The 22401-nt window shown below is 40.5% G+C and overlaps 1 protein-coding gene across 1 annotated transcript in view; it reads left to right on the forward strand.

Moving 5' to 3' along the window:
- The window catches only part of LOC106081968 (homeobox protein Nkx-2.3), a 44125-nt gene extending 21977 nt beyond the window's left edge, over positions 1-22148 (forward strand). The window contains exon 2 of the mRNA XM_013244252.2: positions 21320-22148. Coding sequence (XP_013099706.2) covers positions 21320-22038 — 719 coding nt within the window. The 3' untranslated portion in view covers positions 22039-22148. The remainder of the gene's footprint in view (positions 1-21319) is intronic.
- The last annotated feature ends 253 nt before the right edge of the window (positions 22149-22401 follow it).

Below are 22401 nucleotides of genomic sequence, written 5' to 3' on the forward strand. Positions count from 1 at the left end.
TTTTTTACACTTTTTTTCTAAAGCAAGCTAAAAGTAATAGCTGATAACTGACAGAAGAAAGAATGCAATTACAGAATCACAAGCTGTGAAAAAATTTGTTAACGCCGACTATATGAAAAATCTGCAATTACTTTTTGGGCAACCCAATAGTATCGACATCATATCATTGCGTTAGACGTGTCTTTGTTTTTGCTCCTGTATACAATTTTAAATATAATAAAGTTTTTATACCCACCACCACAGGATGGGGGTATACCAATCTAGTCATTCCGTTTGTAACACCTCGAAATATTGATCTGGGACCCCATTAAGAATATATATTCTGGATCGTCTCGACATTCTGATTCGATCTAGCCATGCCCGTTCGTCCATCTGTGAAAATCACCATAGCGGTCGAACGCGTAAAGCTAACCGCTTGAAATTTTGCACAGATACTTAATAATGCCGTAGGTCGTTGGGGATTACAAATGGGCCATATCGGTTCATGTTTTGATATAGCAGCCATATAGACAGATCTCCCGATTTGACTTCTTGAGGCTCTGCATGCCGCAATTTTCATTCGATTCGGCTCAAATTTTGCACATAGTGTTTTGTTACAACTTCCAACAACTGTGCCAAGTAAGGTTCGAATCGGTCAAGAACCTTATATGGCTCCCATATAAACCGATCTCCCGATTTGACTTCTTGAGCCACTGGAAGCCGCGATTTGCACCCTATTGGGCGAAGTTTTGCACATAGTGTTTTGTTATGACTTCCAACAACTGTGCTTATTAAGGTTCGAATCGGCCAAGAACCTGATATAGCTCCCATGTAAACCAATCTCCCGATTTGACTTCTTGAGCCCCTGAAAACCTCAAATTTTTAACCGATTTGGCTGAAATTTCGCACATAGTGTTATGTTACGACTTTCAACAACTGTGCCAAGTACTGTCCAAATCGGTCTATAACCTGATATAGCTCACATATAAATTGATCTAACCATTTGACTCCCTGAGCCCCTGGAAGCCTGGGTTCCCAAAATTCGGCCCGGCCGAACTTGGCAAGCTCTTACTTGCTATTATACCCACCACCATAGTATGTAGGTGTACTAATCTAGTCATTCCGACCTCGAAATATTGATTTTCGACACCAAAAGTACATATATTCTGGATCCTCTCGACTTTCTGATTCGATCTAGCCATGTCCGTCCGTCCATCTTTCGAAATCATGATAGCGGTCGAAGGCCTAAAGCTACCCGCTTGGAATTTTCCACAGATACTTAATATTGATGTAGATCGTTGCGGATGGCAAATGGTCCATATCGGTTCAGATTTGGAAATAGCTCTCATATAAATCGATCTCCCGACTTGATTTCTTGAGCCCCCGGAAGCCGCAATTTTCATCCAATTTGGCTGAAATTTTGCACATAGCATTCGGTTATGATCTTTAACATCTGAGTCAAGTACGGTCTAAATCGGTTTATAACCTGGTACAGCTCCCATATAAACCGATCTCCCTATTTGATTTCTTGAGCCCCTGGAAGCCACAATGTTCATCCGATTTGTCTTAAATTTTGCACATTATGTTTTCTTATGACTTCTAACAACTATATAGTAACCTGACAACTATATAGTAACCTGATATAGCTCCTATATAAGCCGATCTCCCGATTTGACTTCTTGAGCCCCTGAAAGCCATAATTTTGAATTTTTGCAATTCTGCATGCGGTATTCTGTTTTAACTTCCAACAACTTTGCCAAGTGCGGTCCAAATCGGTCTGTAACCTGATATACCTCCCATATAAACCGGTCCCTCTTGTTTGGTTCCTAGAAGCTTTAATTTCACTGGTTTGACAGAAGTTTGGAATGTAGAATAAAATTATGCCCTTCAACTAAATTTAGATTGTATGAATTTTGAGCAGAATTCATGGTGGTAGGTTCCCAAGATTCGGCCCGGTCGAACTTAGCACGCTTTTATTTGTTTTTAATCTATATAAAATCAGCGCTCTGCCTTCCGGAGCAATTTGATCAAATTAAGACATTCACAAATGCCGCCAGTGTGTATAAGTGAGGGAGAATACCAGTTAAAAATAATTTTTGACATTCTCGTGTGAGTTCAAACTCAGACGTTCACATTCTAACCTATGCACCAGTGCTGCCATATTCTTGAATTTACAAAAGTTGAAAAAAGTCATATACGTCGGAGTTTACGACAGACCATCTCTGATAGAAAACCAGAACCGGAGGTGAAAACGCCTATCCCATACGCAAGCAGGTTCGCAGAGCTACGTTCGCAAGATCACCCTGATCTGCATCAGGACACATGAGCAGAAAAAGTGTTGATCCTCATCAAGACTACTCCTGCAGAAGTCCTTGTTCGTTATTCTCATGAGCGCCGCCAAGTGGTCTATTTTACAGCGTCCGATTATGACCCCTGTTAATGTGCTCAGCGACGTCTTATCGAGCGTCAGTTACTACTTCGACCTCCTCCTGTCGATGAAGGGCCAGGGCGCCTTAGCGGTCCGGCAATCAAAAGCTGAATCCCATCTTGGTAGCCACCTTGCTCTGGCCATCTCCTCTGCTATGTTCAGTAGTTCGATAAATGGTACATAGGCAAGACCAGTGACTGGTTCGCCCGACGCAGGCGAACCTCACCTCTCGCATTCGTCCATCCCTTGATTTCGCGGAATCCCTTTCGAAAACCCATATCGGCTTCACATCGTGAACCTGAAGCCTATCCAGGGATTTTGAACAATCTGCCAGACACCACGACCTCACCATCCTCGAACCCATGGGGTTGAGCGCCGCCTTAATATCAACATTAATCTTCAGTTACCTGAATTTCTCTTGAGGCTAATGTATTAGCACAGACCTCTGCCTGAATGCCTGTACACTCGTCCGGTAGTCTCAGAGACATACCGATATTGAGTGCGTCGGAGTGGACCCCAATCCCTTCCCAGACTCCATCTTGGAGACATCAGTGAAGATCTAAGATCTCATCCCACACAAACACAGCTTCGTCGTTCATTCATACCTTCCTGGAAAACGTAGCCTCCGATTATTTTAATATATGAATGAGACTTTTGTGCCTCAAGAAGTCACTTTGGGAGAAACATTTATGTGGGAGCTATACCTATGTGGCACTAGTGATTTTTGGGGACTCAAAAATTGTAATCGGTTAGTGTTGTTGTTGTTGTAGCATCGAATTGTGTTCTATCCTTCGTTTGCTTGGTTCTGTGGAATATCCTGATCCAGGAACTCTGCGACGACTAAGGTGGGGCATGTCCAGAGGGTCTGGGTCCGAGTCTAATGGGTCTGGCTGGGCAGTTGAACAGTTGTCGTTTGTCGTGTGGTCCCAGGAAACAATCGGGACACACATCCTGCACGTTGGCATCATTCCTTGGTGTGAAGGAGTTGAGGCGGCTGCATCTGCCGGATCGGAATTGAGCCAGAACTACTCTGGTTTGTGGGGGGAGATCAATTTCATCAATTGAAATGGGTGGCGGTCGTTCTCCAAGGACAATTTTCACCCAGTAGTTGTTTACCGCATCTACTACCGTGTCTGCATGGATATTGGGGTAGAATGAATAGAGTATACTTTTACGCACAGAAAACGCAGTGCTGTTTTTTGGCTCATAAGCGATTCACTGACCCACTGCAATCGTCAATATATTGGGTTGCCCAAAAAGTAATTGCGGATTTTTCATATAGTCGGCGTTGACAAATTTTTTCACAGCTTGTGACTCTGTAATTGCATTCTTTCTTCTGTCAGTTATCAGCTGTTACTTTTAGCTTGCTTTAGAAAAAAAGTGTAAAAAAGTATATTTGATTAAAGTTCATTCTAAGTTTTATTAAAAGTGCATTTACTTTCTTTTAAAAAATCCGCAATAACTTTTTGGGCAACCCGATATATTGACGGTATCGAGAGATGCTCTTCATGTTCTGGGCAAGAAGATTCAGTGTGATGTCCGTTGGTCAAAACATGTATTCCAAGTGTCGAAAGAAGCATTCAAGTGTTTGGGCTTTCTAAGGCGGTGCAAGAAGTATTTCAAGAAGTTTATTTTCTCTTCTGATCTTCTTAATATCTATACTATCTACATCAGGCCGAAGATGGTGTATAACTCTCATATATGGGCAGGAGCTCTCAAGTCATCCTTGGAATTGCTTGACCGGGTTCAGCGGAGAGCGATGGTATTGTTTTGGGGACAATAGGGTATCCAACTCTATTACTTCTCTTCAACATCGTCAGAAAGTGGGAAGCGTTGTACTGCTCTATTGTTACTTTAATGGCGTGTATTCTGGGGATATCCGTTTTCTTCTAGCTGACGTTAGGATGTTCATCAGGAATACAAGACTTGCCGGGAACTCACATCCGTATGTAATTGATTGGCCATTTTACAGGAATATGCATTACCGACAAAATTTATTATTTATCCCGAACCATTCGTATGTTGAATCGTTTTTCGGCTAATATCTTTCCCACCAACATTGACGTTCAGAAATTTAAAAGGAATATCAATAAACACTACTCCCTCTTTCCCCCCTCTAGTCCTTAACATTCCTTATCGCCAACGCAATGCAATGCATTCATAGAGGACATCCCCTGCCTGTTGGTTGAAAAAAAACGAGTTTCCAGACAAAGAGCCACTTATTTTGTTAACTATTTTACACCCACCACCATAAGATCGGGAGTATATTAATCCAATTATCCCGTTTGTAAAACCGCTTGACATTTTGCACAGATATTTTTTATTGAGTTATGTCATTGGGGATTTCAAATGAGACAAATGGGTTCTTATTTGGATGATGATTCACATAAAATGATCCTTCGATTTGGCTTCTTGAGCCCCGCAATTGTTATTCGATTTGGTTTAGGTTTCAATTTCTTCAATTCTGTTCCCTTCATATTTGCACTCACTTACCCCATTACCTAAAATATCCCTTTTAAGAAATTCCCAGAACTATAAAAAATCATGGCAACCTATAAAATTGCCCAACCAACCGCGCTCATTCAATAAAAATTACCTTAATTGCCTACATCACATAATTCCCTTGCTTAGCATTACGATTTTAATGTGACACATTCCCTATGTCTACAACTCATAGAAAAATGCGATGCAGCAGTCAGTCAGCCATTCAAGCAACAAATGATTTATAATTAGGTGTAAATTTACGGCTCTTTAAAATATAATTATTCATATCGCTCATGTGAGCAGGAGCAGTCGCAGCATACATAAGTATCTGTTTATGTTGTTGGTGCGGCAATCAAAGAAATATCATCATTCTGCAGCCACTTATGGCATGTAATGACTGTGGCATCCCTTTATGTTCAGGAGAACTACCAATGCGTCGGTAGCAGCGTGACCCTATACCATTTGCTTTCGTTGGATGCTTTGGAAAACAAACATTACCGCAGACAGATGGACAGACACACTTGGTGCACAGCTATGATGGATTGTTACATCTTTATGCACCATATGTGGGCAATCGAGTGAGTGAAATTCACTCACATCTTTGTCATTGTCGCTGTTGCTACGAACGATACGATGCATGCCACAAAATAAATGAGTGAAGGCGGTGGCGGTTCCCTTTGTTTCAGAATAACTTGATGTAGGTTGTTTTATTTTTTTTTTTTTATTTTGAAAAACATTCAGATTTCTTTGACAAGATGTGATACAAGTGACAGTAGAGAAATAAACGCATAATCACAAAAATTAATAGAAATCATTTTATGCAGAAATCATTGAATATGAAAAGGTACACTTCAAATTGATTTTAAGAAATTTTTTTTTAGAAGACATTGAAGAAAATTTCTACAGGATTATGACTGTACTGGTGGGGTCCTTCGGAGATAGTTGTGCTCTTCAGTCAAAGAAAAACCCTGGATGACCGGGGAGATTCGCAATATTGGGATAGAGGTCTTTTAACAGAGCTCGTCGTAGAAAAGCTGAAGAAATTAAATAAGGCTCCAGGATTTAAATAAGATTTCCAGAGAGGCAAAACGTGCCTCATGGAAGCTTTTCTGCGAACAGGTCGATAGTGTTAACGACGCCGCCAAAATAAAAAAGTTTCTCTCAAAAACCCATGTCCAAACTGAAACTTTAGTAGACGACATGGGGGTGAGAGCAGAGACAACGGAGGACATGATGAGGCTTTTGATGAAAACCCATTTTCCACAGGATACGACGGGACTCACGGAGACACCGGAATCTTGGACGTTGATCGAAGGTTTATAATTACGGAATTTATGGCTCAAGGATTCCTTTGAGGAGCTTCAAACCATTTAAGTCATCCGGACCTGATGGAATATTTCCGGCGTTAGTACAGAAAGAGGCAGACTATCTGGCGCCTCATCTGGCCAATATTTTCACAGCGTGCGCAGGACTTGCATATAAAGGGTGATTTTTTTGAGGTTAGGATTTTCATGCATTAGTATTTGACAGATCACGTGGGATTTCAGACATGGTGTCAAAGAGAAAGATGCTCAGTATGCTTTGACATTTCATCATGAATAGACTTACTAACGAGCAACGCTTGCAAATCATTGAATTTTATTACCAAAATCAGTGTTCGGTTCGAAATGTGTTCATTCACCGTAACGTTGCGTCCAATAGCATCTTTGAAAAAATACGGTCCAATGATTCCACCAGCGTACAAACCACACCAAACAGTGCATTTTTCGGGATGCATGGGCAGTTCTTGAACGGCTTCTGGTTGCTCTTCACTCCAAATGCGGCAATTTTGCTTATTTACGTAGCCATTCAACCAGAAATGAGCCTCATCGCTGAACAAAATTTGTCAAAATTTGAACACATTTCGAACCGAACACTGATTTTGGTAATAAAATTCAATGATTTGCAAGCGTTGCTCGTTAGTAAGTCTATTCATGATGAAATGTCAAAGCATACTGAGCATCTTTCTCTTTGACACCATGTCTGAAATCCCACGTGATCTGTCAAATACTAATGCATGAAAATCCTAACCTCAAAAAATCACCCTTTACTTCGAAATCCTGGCAGGAGGCAAGGATGGTGTTTATACCCAAACCCTGTAAAGCAAGTTATGCGAGACCAAAGGTCTACAGACCCATAGGCATTACGTCTTTTCTACTCAAAACCATGAAACGTATTGTGTACACGATGATAAAGTAGGACATCAAGCAAACTGCTCAAGTACAAACAGCATGCCTTAGCCAAGGGAAGGTCGGTGGAGATTGCCGGGCACGAGGTTGCGCATAACATAGAAGAATCCTTCGATGCCAAAACGTACACCCTGGCGATATGCATTAACATCGAGGGGGCTTTTAACAATGTAGGGACCGACACACTGATCCAATCCAGTACCTAGTGGACCCGTTTCTTAGAGACTGGAAAAACCATATGCTAAGCAAGAGGTGGATGAATTGGCATAAAAATAAGGGAAAAAGTGGCACAGGGCACGCCACAGGGGGCATTTTTTCCCCACTCCTATGGGTGACCGCCATAAATGACCAATTATGGATGCGGATTGAGGAGGGATTTGAGCCCGTATGCTACCATAAATTCCGTATGTTATAATGCTTCTAAGGGGGTAGGGATCCGAACCATCTATGCAGAAAAGCCGAAAGGGTCTTGCATATGGCATATTGCTGGGCTGGACCCGGAGGTCTCAATGTTAACCCCGAGAAGACTGAAATATGCCTGTTCACGAGGAAGAAGAAACTGTACCAATTTGACGCACCACGCTTCCTCAATAAGTCGATTTCTTTATCTGACAAGGTCAAATACTTAGGTGTGATCTTGGACAGGAAAGTGAATTGGAAGTGTCACATTCAGAAGCTTACTGAGAAGAAGACAGATGCTTGGCACTATATAGACGGGCCGTAGGCTCGCAATGGGGTCTAAATCCGAGGCTACTCCACTGGCTCTACAGAAGCGTGATTAGCCATATACTTACTTACGCCTCAGTAGTTTGGTGGAGTGCAACATAAGGACCATACAACAGGTTCAGAGAACATGTTGCCTTGGCATAGGCGGAGCGATGAGGACCACGCCCACAAGGACACTGGAGATTATTCAATAGATTAAGTGTAAGGCAGCCACTGCGGCTATGAGACTTAAGGCGTTGGGAGAGATGAACCTTGAGGTCGAGTGCGAGGCACTGCTGCCATTGGCACACTCATGGATCAACGAAATCCTATTGGGTTGCCCAAAAAGTAATTGCCGGTAATATAGTAGTAATATAGTCGGCGTTGACAAATTTTTTCAACGGCTTGTGACTCTGTAATTGCATTCTTTCTTCTGTCAGTTATCAGCTGATACTTTTAGCTTGCTTTAGAAAAAAAGTTACATTTGTTTGTTTGGCGTCAATTTTAATATGGGTACCACATGTATTGAAAGAAATTCATTTAACAAACCGAATCAACGCTTGTGATATGCACCTTAAACGCAATGAATTCGATCCGTTTTTAAAACGAATCATAACAGGAGATGAAAAATGGATTGTTTACAACAACGTTAGTCGAAAACGATCATGGTCCAAGCATGGTGAACCAGCTCAAACCACTTCAAAGGCTGATATCCACCAAAAGAAGGTTATGCTGTCTGTTTGGTGGGATTGGAAGGGTGTGGTATATTTTGAGCTGCTTCCAAGGAACCAAACGATTAATTCGGATGTTTACTGTCAACAATTGGACAAATTGAATACAGCCATCAAGGAGAAGCGACCAGAATTGGTCAGTCGTAAAGGTGTCATATTCCACCAGGACAACGCTAGACTGCACACATCTTTGGTCACTCGCCAAAAACTGAGTGAGCTTGGCTGGGAACTTTTGATGCATCCACTATATAGCCCTGCCCTTATTTCGATCTTTGCAGAACTCCTTAAATGGTAAAACTTTCGGCAATGATGAGGCTATAAAATCGCACTTGGTTCAGTTTTTTGCAGATAAAGGCCAGAAGTTCTATGAGCGTGGAATACTAAATTTGCCAGGAAGATGGCAAAAGGTTATCGAACAAAATGGCAATTATATATTTGATTAAAGTTCATTCTAAGTTTTAATCAAAATGCATTTACTTTCTTTTAAAAAATCCGCAATTTCTTTTTAGGCAACCCAATAGTATTGCCATCTGAAAGATTATGTTACATGGATGGATCAAAGCTAGAGGACAGAGTTGGCCTGGGGGTCTACATTGAGAAACCAGGAATTGAGATCTGTTTTAGACTGCCTGACCATAATATGGTCCTGCAGGCGAAGAACCGGGCGATCACGAAATGCGTCAAGTGGTATGGTGCTTACGCCAGGACGTCGAGTGTGAACATCTTTACCGACAGTAAAATTGCCATAAGGGCAATAACAACCAGGACGGTATGATCACGAACAGTATCGCAGTGTAAGAAGGAGATTAACGTATTTTCTGAGGATGGGAAAATCCGCATCGTTTGGGTGCCGAGCCATAACGGAGGAAGGGGGAATGAAAGGGCAGACGATTTGGCTGTAAAGCCCAGAGTACTGCCGTCAATAAACTTGGTTAGCCCTAAGCCTTTCGAGTCGACGCAGTCCAAGTTAAGAGCGTGAGCGATGAATGCGTATACAACCCTGTGGTAAAGCGAAATGGTCGGGAGGACGGCGAAAATCCTATGGGGGGATCCAGGTCATGAGAAGACGAGGATATTACTGAAAGGAAGCAAGTAGGAGGTCAGTATAGCTATTGGTATCATAACGGGACACACAGCACGACGAGCTCACTTATGTAAAATCGGTGCGGCAAGTGATAGCATGTGCAGGGCATGCGGGGAAGATGATGAGACATTGGAGCATTTCCTTTGTCATTACCCGGCTTTCGCGTCTAACAGATATTGGTACTCTGGTGGGGACACAATACCAGACATGAACCAACTTAGGGGTGTGGCATGGAAAACAATTAAGGATTTTGTAAGTAGCACGGAATTCCTAACTTAGATTTTCTTTTTAGAGGTTACTTAATAGTTTTTTAAGTGTATGTCCATGCTGGCATGGGGCGGATTAATATCTTCACCCTCTTTTCAACGTAACCTAACTTAACCTACGTATAATTATTGATCAAAGTCATTAAAATCCACTTTTCTTGGCTAAGTGATCATAAAATAATAATGAAACTATTTTTTTATGCCCTCCACCACAGGATGGGGGTATACTAATTTCGTCATTCTGTTGGTAACTCCTCGAAATATTCGTCTAAAACCCCATAAAGTATATTCATTCTTGATCGTCATGATATATTAAGTTGATCTAGCCATGTCCGTCCGTCAGTCTGTCCGTCTGTCGGTCTGTTGAAAGCACGCTAACTTTCGAAATAGTAAAGCTAGCTGCTTGAAGTTTTGCAAAAATACTTCTTATTAGTGAAGGTCGGTTGGGATTTTGAATGGGCCATATTGGTCTATGTTTTGATATAGCTTTTTTATAAACCGCTCTTGGATCTTGACTTATAAAGCGCTATTGGATCTGGACTTCTTGACGCTCTTGGATCTTGACTTCTTGAGTTACTGGAGGGCGCAATTCTTATCCGGTTTTGCTGAAATTTTGCAAGAGGTGTTTTGTTGTAGTTTCTGACAACTGTACTAAATATGATGTAAATCGGTTCATATCCTGATATAGCTGCCATATAAACCGATGTAGTGTCTTGACTTCTTGATCCTCTAGGGGGCACAATTCTTATTCGGTTCGGCTGAAATTTAACATGAGGTGTTTTGTTATGATTTCCAATAATTGTGCTAAGTATGGTTGAAATCGGTCCAGAACCTGATATAGCTGATTTACTAACCGATAGGAGGTCTTGACTTCTTGAGCTTCTGGAGGGCGCAATTCCTATCCGATTTGACTGAAATTTAACATGACGTGTTTTGTTATGACTTCCAACCACTGTGCCAAGTATGGTTTAAATTGATCCATAACATGATATAGCTGCCATATAAACTGATCTTGAATCTTGACTTCTTGAGCCACTAGAGGGCGCATTTCTTATCCAAATGTAAATTTTGCCCACGAGCTTTCCACTTAGGAACAGGGGCAAACTTCTCACATATCAATGAGTGCATTCCGATTCAATTTTAAGCCCAATGATAAGGGGCCTCCTTTTTATAGCCTAGTCCGAACAGCGTGCCGCAGTGCGACACTGCTTTGGAGAAAAGTTTTCATGGCATAGTACCTCACAAATGTTGCCACCATTAGGAGGGCAAAACCACCGCTGAACATTTTTTCTGATGGTCTTGCCAGGATTCGAACCTAGGCGGAAATGCTAGCCTCTGCGCTACGATGGCCTCCTCAATTGTTATCCGATTTGGCTGATATTTTGCAGGACCTGTTTTGTTATGGCTTCCAAAAACTGTGCCAAATATGATTCAAATCGGTCCATAACTTTATATAGCCGCCGTGTAAACCGATCAGGGATCTAGACTTCTTGAGCCATCTAGACTTCTCCATAGAGGACGCAATTATTACCCGATTTGGCTGGAATCTTGTACATCGGCTTCTCCCATGACCTTCGACATACGTGTCGAATATGGCCTATAGCCGGATACAGCTCCCCCATGAACCTATTTCCCTTTTTTACTTCTTGATACCCTAATGGGCGCAATTCTTATTTGAAGTGGCTGAAATTTTACACAATGACTTCTACTTTGCTCTCCAACATTCAATTCAATTATGGTCCAAATCGGACCATAACTTGATATAGCTCCAATATCATAGCATTTCTTTTTTTAGCCTTTGTTTGCCTAAGATGAGATATCGGGCAAAGAACTCGACAAATGCTATCTATGGTGGAGGGTATAAAAGATTCGACCCAGCCGAACTTGGCACGCTTTTACTTGTTTTGTTATAAAAGCTTATTGTTTTGGGATAAAAAGATTTTCTTAAATTTTTTTTTTTAATTTTTATTTATTTTTTTCCTTAATATATTGTTAAAAATACTCAATTTTACTACTCAATGTTAAAAATATTTAAAAAAAAATTTAGTGCTCGGGTCGATTCTGGAGTCGGAGTCTAGTAAAACTTGTTCGACTCCGCAGCCCTGGTTCCTAGGAACTTTTAGACGCAACTGTTGTCTGTTTCCCCTTAAGTGTTTCCTCTGTGTATGTGCAGTGAGGACATGCGAAGCTCTTGTCGTGATATTCATGCGAAATCCATCTCGAATCTGATTAATCAAGGCTTGTGCAAGAGTGGAAGAAATTGCTATGTTAAGTTGCTGGCACCAGCGGTTGTCACTTGGATCCCCGGCATACGACAATTGCAATTATCGAAAAAATAGGTGAACTAGCCGGAGATGAGTCCTGTTCTAACAAACTCCATAAGGTGCCAGTCGTCACCCCGCAGGGAATTGTTCGAAATGGGCATCTTCAAGTCAGCCAAACATCACTGAAAATATTTTTATGTTATTCTTTAACCACTGCGCTACGGAGACCTCCACATGTAATGAAGTTAGTCATAAATTGTTCTTTTCAAAGATATTGTAACTTAGCTCCCTTATGCCAATGCTTGTACAGCGTCAAATGACCCATCGAGCAACAAATAAATAATCAATTAGTTGCTTGAAACAAGCCATATTCGTTAACCCATAAATTACAGTTTATAAATTGTGTCATAAAAGTCCTTTCTTTATGGCCTTTAACACTACCCGTCAATGCTTTCTGCAAAATTGCTGCTGTAAATTGCTGACGCCGACCAAACATATCTCACAAATTTCAAAGATTATAAAATTGTGATTTACAATCAATTAGGGGACCATTAGTCCGATGTCAGCAAACAGCGGTGGTGCCGACATAAAATGTCACCGTGACAGTGGCAAAAAGCAATGACACAAAAGTGACAATCTTTAGCTAAGCAGCATAATGGACGACAGATCCTGGCACAAATACACATTGAATAAGCGATTTGTCCCCCGTATCTCATGAGCATTCACATGCCACACATGCAACTTTCCAAAACCATTGACCATGCCACCACACAGCGCCATCACACTGGTGCTCTTCGTCGTTAACATTAACAAATGTGACATGGTCGTAAAATTGGCTCCTTGGCTAGAGATGGATGTCAGAGGAGATGAGAGAAATTCTTCAGATGTGTCACATCAAAGATAAAATGGGGAGTAGCGCTTGTGGCTGCTGCTACAGTATGTAGCAGAGTCACTGAGCTGTGGCAGCATGTAACGAAAATAAATCATCATTTGATGACTTCTTAATACGAAAATGCGCAGGAGTCGGGGTTTTTATGTGAAAATTATTAGGAAAACTATTAAAACCTTTGTTTAATATCCACAAACATCCTGAGACAGGACGCCAAAAAGGGGAGCTGGAGATGATGCCAATGGTTTATGTGTTTACCTGGAAATCTATAACTATAGCCATTGTTTGTCTAAGTTTAAAAAGGATCATAAAAATCATTTTAGAGCCTTTGGCAATTAATGACATACACACATAATTTAGATGTCTGAAATGTCTAGGCAATCGAATATCTGTCATCAACAATTCATTGGGGAATTTTCAAAGGGTTATCTCCTTTAATAGTTTCTCATTCGCCAAAGGCAAGGTATGGAAAATAGTGAAATGCTTTCAAAAGGAAAATCAATTTTAAATGTCAACAAGTAAAAGAGTGCAAAGTTCGGCCGGGCCGAATCTTATATACCCTCCCCCATGGATCGCATTTGTCGAACTCTTTCAATGGTATCTCTTTGACGGCAAAGAAAGGATAAAAGAATATTGGATATTGGAGACCATAGTAGAAGTCATTGTGTACAATTTCAGCCAAATCTAGTAAGAATTGCGCACTTAAGGGGCTGAAGAAATACAATAGGAATATCGGCTTATAGGGGAGCTGTATTAGGCTATAAACCGATTCGTGCCATATTTGACACGTATGTTAAAGGTCATGGGAGAAGACGTTGTACAAAATTTCAGCCAAATCGGATAATAATTGCGCCCTCTAGTGGCTCAAGAAGTCAAGACCCCATATCGGTTTATATGGCAGTTATATCAGGTTATGGACCGATTTGAACTATTCTTAGCACAGTTGTTGAATGCCATAACAAAACACCTCATGCAAAATTTCAGCTAAATCGGATATAAATTGCTCCCTGTAGAGGCTCAAGAAGTCAAGACCCCAGATCGGTTTATATGGCAGCTATATCAGGTAATGGACCGATTTGAACTTTTCTTAGCACAGTTGTTGAATGTCATAACGAAACACCTCATGCTAAAATTCAGCCAAATCGGATAGGAATTGCGCCCTCTAGACGATCAGGAAGTCAAGACCCCAGATCGGTTTATATGGCAGCTATATCAGGTTATGGACCGATTTGAACTTTTTTTAGCACAGTTGTTGAATGTCATAACAAAACAGCTCATGCAAAATTTCAACCAAGTAGGATAGGAATTGCGCACTCTAGACGATCAGGAAGTCAAGATCCCTGAGCGGTTTATATGGCAGCTATATCAGGTTATGAACCGATTTGAACTTTTCTTAGCACAGTTGTTGAATGTCATAACGAAACACCTCATGCAAAATTTCAGCCAAATCGGATAGGAATTGTGCCCTCTAGCGGCTCAAGAAGTCAAGATCTCATATCGGTTTATATGGCAGCTATATCGAAACATGGACCGATATAGCCCATTTACAATCCCAACCGACCTACACTAATAAGCTAGTGTAGGCTAGCTTGCCTCCTTCGAAAGTTAGCGTGCTTTCGACAGACAGACGGACGGACGGACAGACGGACGGACGGACAAACAGACAGACAGACGGACGGACAGACAGACGAACGGACAGACGGACGGACAGACGGATGGACGTACGGACGGACAGACGGACGGATGGACAGACAGACGGACGGACAGACGAACGGACATGACTAGTTCGACTTAAAATGCCATGACGATCAAGAATATATATACTTTATGGGTTCTTAGACGAATATTTCGAGGAGTTACAAACAGAATGTCGAAATTAGTATACCCCCATCCTATGGTGAAGGGTTTAAAAAGTATGGAAGGGCTAAAGGGTATGCAGGGATCTATTTTTCAGAAGCAGGGATTCGGAACGCGGAGCGAAGCGGAGCTGGAGTGTCATTTATAGATCCCGGAGCGGAGCAGTTTTCAATGTCAAAATCCGCTCCGCTTGGACAAAATAAAAAACTTTTGAATAAACATTATTTTATTAACGGACTTGTTATTTTGGCGAATTGAAACAAAACTGTAGAATTGTAAAAATTAACACGAGATAACTTACCGAACCGATTTCTACCAATTTTAAAAGGTTTCGTCTTAAAGTCAAAACAAGTTAAAGCGTGCCAAGTTCGGCCGGGCCGAATCTTGAGAACCCACCTCCATGAATTCGGCTAAAAATTTGTAAAAAACTAAATTTAGTTGAATGGCATAATTTTATTCTACACACCAAATTTCTGTCAAACCAGCAAAATTAAAGCTTCTAGGAACCGAACAAGGATAATCCAGAGACCGGTTTTTATGGGAGCTATATCAGGTTATAGACCGATTTCAACCTTACTCAGCACCGTTGTTAGAAGCTATAAGAGAACACTATGTGTAAAATTTAAGCCAAATCGGATGAAAACTAAGGCTTCAAGGGGCTCAAGAAGTCAAATCGGCAGATCAGGAGCTATACCGAGTTATAAGCCGATTTAGATCGCACTTAACACAGCTATTGGATGTCATAAGAGAACACCATATGCAATTAAGGCCAAATCGGCTGAAAATTGTGGCTTCCAGGAGCTCAAGAAGTCAAATCATGAGATCGGTTTATATGGGAGCTATATCCAAATCTGACCCGATATGGCTCATTTGTGCAAAATTTTAAACGGCTAGCTTTACGCGTTCGACCGCTATCGTGATTTCGACAGACGGACGGACATGGCTAGATCAGAATGTCGAGATGATCTCGAATAAATATACATGATGGGGTCGCAGATCAATATTTCGAGGGATTACAAACGGAATGACTATATTAGTATACCCCTATCCTATGGTGGTGGGTATAACAAGTAAAATTGAGCTAAGTTCGGTCGGGCCGAATCTTGTATACCATCCACCACTTATCGCATTTTTCAAGTTCTTTGCACGGTTTCTCTTTATAGGCAGCAACTTAAAAGGATCAAGCAACAAACTCCATGGATTTGTATACCCGCCACCATAAGATTAGGAAGTATATTCATTGAATCATTCCGTTTGTAACACATCGATATATCCATTTCTGACCCTACAAAGTATATATGTATATTCTGGATCATCTTAAAATTCTCACACGATATAACGATATCCGTATGACTGTCCGTCCGTCTGTTGTAATCACGCTACGGCATTCAAAAATTTTAGATATTGAGCTAAAGTTTCGAACCGATTCGTAAGTTCTTGAATGATAAAAACCGAACTATATTTATATATAGCTGCCATGGGTCTTAAGCTCAAAAAAGCCGTTTTTATTGTCCGATTTCGCTGAAATTTAAGACCGCAAGTTGCACTAGTTTCCCCGATTGATGAACTCCGGATTTTATTCAAATTCAAAACAGTGAGTTTTATTTGGGCTATCGACATACAAAACGAGTATAGTCCAGTTCGGATGTTTTTAGATATAGCGGCCTTAAAGACCAATCTGCCTATTTAGGGTTTTAAGCCCATTTAATATCCGGTTTCGACATCTAAGCTGAATATGGTCCAGATCGCTACATGTTAGGATACAGTTGTTATAAACGATTTGCTGAATGTGGGTTTTAAACCCATAAAAGCCCCATTTATTACGCGATTTCGCTGAAATTTGAGACAGTGCTTTGGTCTAGACCACTCGTCCGAACTGAATATGGTCCAGATTGGACTATATAAAAAGACGTATTCCCCTGTTTCGCTGAAATTTAGCATAGTGAGTTGAATTAAATTTCCCATTTTGCCGAACCAATTTTGACCCAGATCAGACCATATTTTGCTATAAATTTGGAACATGGAGTTGCACTAGGCCATCCGGTATCCGAACTGCGTGTGGTCCATATCAGACCATATATCTGCCCGATATGCCGATTAATTAAGTCTAAATCTTATAAAAAGCCGTATTCCCCTGTTTCGCTGAAATTTAGCATAGTGATTTGGATTAAATTTCGCATTTGCCGAACCAATTTTGACCCAGATCAGACCATATTTTGCTATAAATTTGGAACATGGAGTTGCACTAGGCCATGCGGTATCCGAACTGCGTGTGGTCCATATCAGACCATATTTGCAAATAGCTGCCAAATGGACCGATGTGGCCATATCTGTTTAGATTTTGATATAGCTGCCATATAAACTGATCTCCAGATTTGATTTCTTCAGCACCTGAAAGCCGCAATTTTTGTCCGATTTGGATGAAATTTTGCATGCAGTGTTGCGTAATGACTTTCAACAACTGTGCCAAGTACTGTGTCAATATCAGTCCATAACCTGATGTAGCTCCTATGTAAACCGGTCTCTCGATCATCCTTGTTCGGTTCCTAGAAATTTAAAGCAATTTTTCCTGTTTTGAAAGAAGTTTGGTATGTAAAATGAAATATGCCCTACAGCATAAATTATTCCGATTTGGCCCGGCTGAACTTAGCACGCTTTTAGTTGTTGTTGTTGTTTTGACCACCCATTCGTGAACGGGTATCTCTACTTCGCGAACTGGTTTATGTTTGCCTGCTACTTTTTTTGATTACTTCAGAGAGAGGATTTTAATTTGTGCAATATTACTGTAAAGAATCCTGATCCGTCCATTTGTATACATTTCAAAATGTGGCTGAGCTCTCTCGTATTTTTTGTTATTGCTCTACTAATGTGTACATGACTGACATGACCTTTTGTATCTTAATTTAAAGAAACATTCAGTGGTGATTGTAGACATGCACTGAGACACATATTTACATTCTTATTTTATTTTTCTTCTAACATCCCCTTAGTAATTAATCAGCAGTCATTTTCAGCAAACAACTGATTTTTCAGCAGTAAGCCTGCTGCTTTGAAATTGCAGAACTACTGCTACAATAGCAGCAAAATAAAGTACCAATATTCAGCAGACAGTATTTGCTATTTTCAGCAAACTTTTTTTTATGAGTGTAAGCCATAAAGTCCTCATTTTAAACTGATCTCCCTGAAATTTAAAACTCGGCACCTGAACCGAATATGATCAAAGAAGGTCAAGGGTTGTCCCTTGTCTTTGAACAAAATCTCTCCAAATCGGATTAGAAATGCGCTCTCTAGGGGCTCAAGATGTATAATCGGGAGATCGGCTTATATGGGAGATACATTAGATCTTGGATCAATACGGACGGCAATTGGCACATTTGTTTAATATCATATCATCAATATTTCACCAAAGTCTAATGAGAATGGAGCTCTCTAGATGCCCAAGAAGTATAAAAGAGAAATTGGTTTCTATAGGAACTATATCATCTGTCATCCTTTATGCTGAAGACAGCAAACATTTTCTGCTGAAATTTAAAACTCGGCACCTGAACCGAATCGGATTAGAAATGCGCTCTCTAGGGGCTCAAGATGTATAATCGGGAGATCGGTTTATATGGGAGATACATTAGATCTTGGATCAATACGGACGGCAATTGGCACATTTGTTTAATATCATATCATCAAAATTTCACCAAAGTCTAATGAGAATGAAGCTCTCAAGATGCCCAAGAAGTATAAAAGGGAAATTGGTTTCTATGGGAACTATATCATCTGTCATCCTTTATGCTGAAGACTCTAGAGAGGTTGTTAGAAACATATCATAGAACAAAGATACCCTGAAACAGCCCTTCATGACCTAGTCGCCTACATAGAGCGCTCTCTCTTTCTGTCAAGGAATATACAGCTAAAAAACCGCATGTCGCATGAAAGATACTCAGAGAAATTCGTTAGTAAAAACATTAAAATGTTTGCTGTAACAACAGAAAGTCTGGTGGAAATGGGACAGCCGTAATTATTTGCTAAAACAGCAAACATTTTCTGCTGTTTTCAAATAATAAAAATGTTAAAAGAAGCTCAAAAATGTCATAAAAATTTCAAAATTGTTTGTATTCCATATTACCTTTCAATTTTAGAAGCATACAATGTGAAGGATGCTTTTTTAAGAGCTATAGAAAAGTTTTTCAAAACAAAAATAAAAACACATAAAATTCAGAAAAATGCATTAAATTTTTATTTGAATCGATAGTACGATCTATATAATTAAATGTTGAAGATTATTTTAAAAAAATGTTGACCGTGACTGCGAGACTCAAATGGTCCATCCGCTTAGTACAATTTTGGCATACTCTCATTTCAGGCGGTATCTGACGAATAAATGTTTCAATGTAGTCTTCCAATGCGTCAATTGAAGCGGCCTTGTCTGTATAGATATGAGCTTTAACATAGCCCCCAAAAAAATTGTCTAAAGGCGTTACATCGCACGATCTAGACGGTCAATTGACTGGTCCCGAACGTGAAATAAAAGGTTCACTGAACTTACCTCTCAATAAGTCCATTGTTACGCCTTCTGTGTGGCATGTGGCTCCGTCTTGTTGAAACCACATGTCTTGCAAGTCAAGTTCTTGCAGTTTGAGCAAAACCAAGTAAAAGCGTCTTGTAAGGGCTTAAGAAGACTAATCGGGAGATCGGATTATATGGGAGCTATATCAGGTTATAGACTGATTTGGACCGTATTTGGCACAGTTATTAGAAGTTTTGTTCAGAGCAGAACGCATGAAAAATTTCAGCAAAATTGGACACAAATTGCGGCTTGTAAGGGCTTAAGAAGTCAAATCGGGAGATCGGTTTATATGGCAGCTATATCAGGTTCTTGACCGATTTAAATTGTACTTAACACAGTTGTTGGAAGACATAAAAGCACACGACGTGCAAAATTTCAGCCAAATTGAACAAAAATTGCGGCTTCCAGGGGCTCAAGAAGTCAAATCGGGAGATCGGCTTATATGGGAGCTATTTATATCCAAATCTGAACCGATATAGCATATTTGCAATCCCCAACGACCTACATTAATATAAAGCATCTGTGCAAAATTTCAAGCGGCTAGCTCTAGGCGTTCTACCGCTATCGTGATTTCGCCAGAAGAACGAACGGACATGGCTAGATGGAATCAGAATGTCGAGACGATCCAGAATATTTATACGTTATTTGATCACAGATCATTATTTCGAGGTGTTACAAACGGAATGACTAGATTAGTATACCCCCATCCTATGGTGGTGGATATAAAAAGTTTGATATCATCTCACGATGGCGCCCACCATTCATAGTTACGTTACGATTCGCATGACTTTGAAGAAGTACGGTCCAGTGAAGCCACCAGCCCATAAACCGCACCTAACAGTGACTTTTTCTGGGTGCATTAGTAGCTCTTGCAATGCTTCTTCCTGATCTTTACCTCAAAAACGACAATGCTGCTTGTTTACGTACCCATTTAGCCAAAAACGAGCTTTGTCGCAGAACACAATTTTTCGATAAATTTTGTATCCCAAATTCGGCCTGGCCAATGGCTTAATGCCTTTTTCATTGTTTGTTTGTTTTCAATATTTATTATACCCTACACCACTACTGTGGTACAGGGTATTATAACTTAGTGAATTAGTTTGTAACACCCAAAAGGAAGAGAGATAGACCCATGGAAAAGCATGCCGATCGACTCAGAATCACTTTTTGATTCGATTTAGCTATGTCCGTCTGTTCGTCTGTCTGTCTGTCTATCTGTCCGTCCCTCTGTCTGTCTGTCTGTCCGTCTTTGTGTACAAATTTCTGGTCGTAATATTCATCCGAACGTCTTCAATTTTGGTATGGGCATGTTTTTCGGCCTAGTGACAAAGCCTATTGAAATTAGAAAAAATCGGTTCAGATTTTGCTATAGCGCCCATATATATGTTCGTCCGATTTGCAGTAATAATGCAATGAAATGGTCATTTATCAACCGATTTTCTCAAAATTTGCCTGGAAGGATTATCTTATGACTCCCAACATTACATGCGAATTTCATAGAAATCGATTCAGATTTGGATATAGCTCCCATATATATGTTCGTCCGATTTGCAGTAATAATGCAATAAAATGGTCATTTGTTACCGGATTCTCTCGAAATTTGGCAGGAAGGATTTTCTAATGACCCATCTGAAAACATCCGGCGAGTTCCATCAAAATTGATTCAGAATTAGACATAGCTCCCACTTTGTACCTATTGGGTAGGTGTAGGGTATTATAAAGTCGGCACCGCCCGACTTTTGGCTTTCCTTATTGGTTTCAATTCAAATGTTTCTCTTTAACAATATATATAATCAAATCCAAAAAACTCTTCAGACCATTTTTCTCTATTTGTATTTTTTTCCAGATGACACCTTTCGTAATGAGTTTGGATCCACTTCATCATTGGCCAATGACATTATTGCCGATCATCATCAGCATCGTCAGCAACAGCATGGCCTGCATCAGCATGATGCACCTACGTCACCACATTCTAGCCGCAAACCACGACGTAATCGCACCACTTTCTCATCCGGACAATTAACAGCATTGGAAAAGGTTTTCGAACGCACACACTATCCGGACGCATTTGTGCGTGAAGAATTGGCCACCAAAGTGGGCCTTAGTGAGGCACGCGTTCAGGTGTGGTTCCAAAATCGACGAGCCAAATTTCGTCGTAATGAACGCAGTTCGACCACAGGACGACCTTTAATCACCACCACTCCACAGCCAGTGCCACCGATAACAACAGCGCATAAATTCTCGCCCGAAAAAGGGGCGGTGCTGCTGCAGCAGCAAATGAATTTGGCAGCTCATACACATCACTCACATCATCATCACCATGCAGCTGCTGCAGCCGCCGCCTATTCATTGAGTTTTCCCTCGGCACTGGGCATGTATGCGTCCACCAAGAACTATGTCAACAGTTCGTACAATACCTTTGCTGCGGCTGGGGGATCCACAGCTACCGATAGCCTGGCAGGGCCCTGTGGATTCTTTCCCACCACAAACTACTGTGGACCCAATTACCAAGCCAACTATTCATCGCTGCGCTATAAGGCGGCCCAAGGCTTTTCGGCCCTCTGACCAATAGTTCAACATCAATTTTATCTTTAAGTGCAATCTTAGTCAATTTTTTTACAAAAAGTTATATACATAGCTTTTATTTATTTTGTTGCATTTTCGTTAATAAATCAAAACAAGAAAAAAAAAATCACAAAAATCAAGAAACAAACAAAGAAATTGTAATGTATTGCAACGAGGCACTGCTTTTGTTGGCAAGAATCTCAGACAATTTTATTATGACTAATATCCTCGGCATTTTTCACCAAAAAAAAAAGGGAAAAAAATTAGTATACTCTCATCCTATTGTGGAGGATATAAAAATACGAGAAATAATTGCTTATCGTGTGCATTATAGGGAACTTCTTAAGGTGACATGTTTACGGT

This window comes from Stomoxys calcitrans, chromosome 4 (genome assembly GCF_963082655.1).
Source record: "Stomoxys calcitrans chromosome 4, idStoCalc2.1, whole genome shotgun sequence".
Classification (NCBI taxonomy): domain Eukaryota; kingdom Metazoa; phylum Arthropoda; class Insecta; order Diptera; family Muscidae; genus Stomoxys; species Stomoxys calcitrans.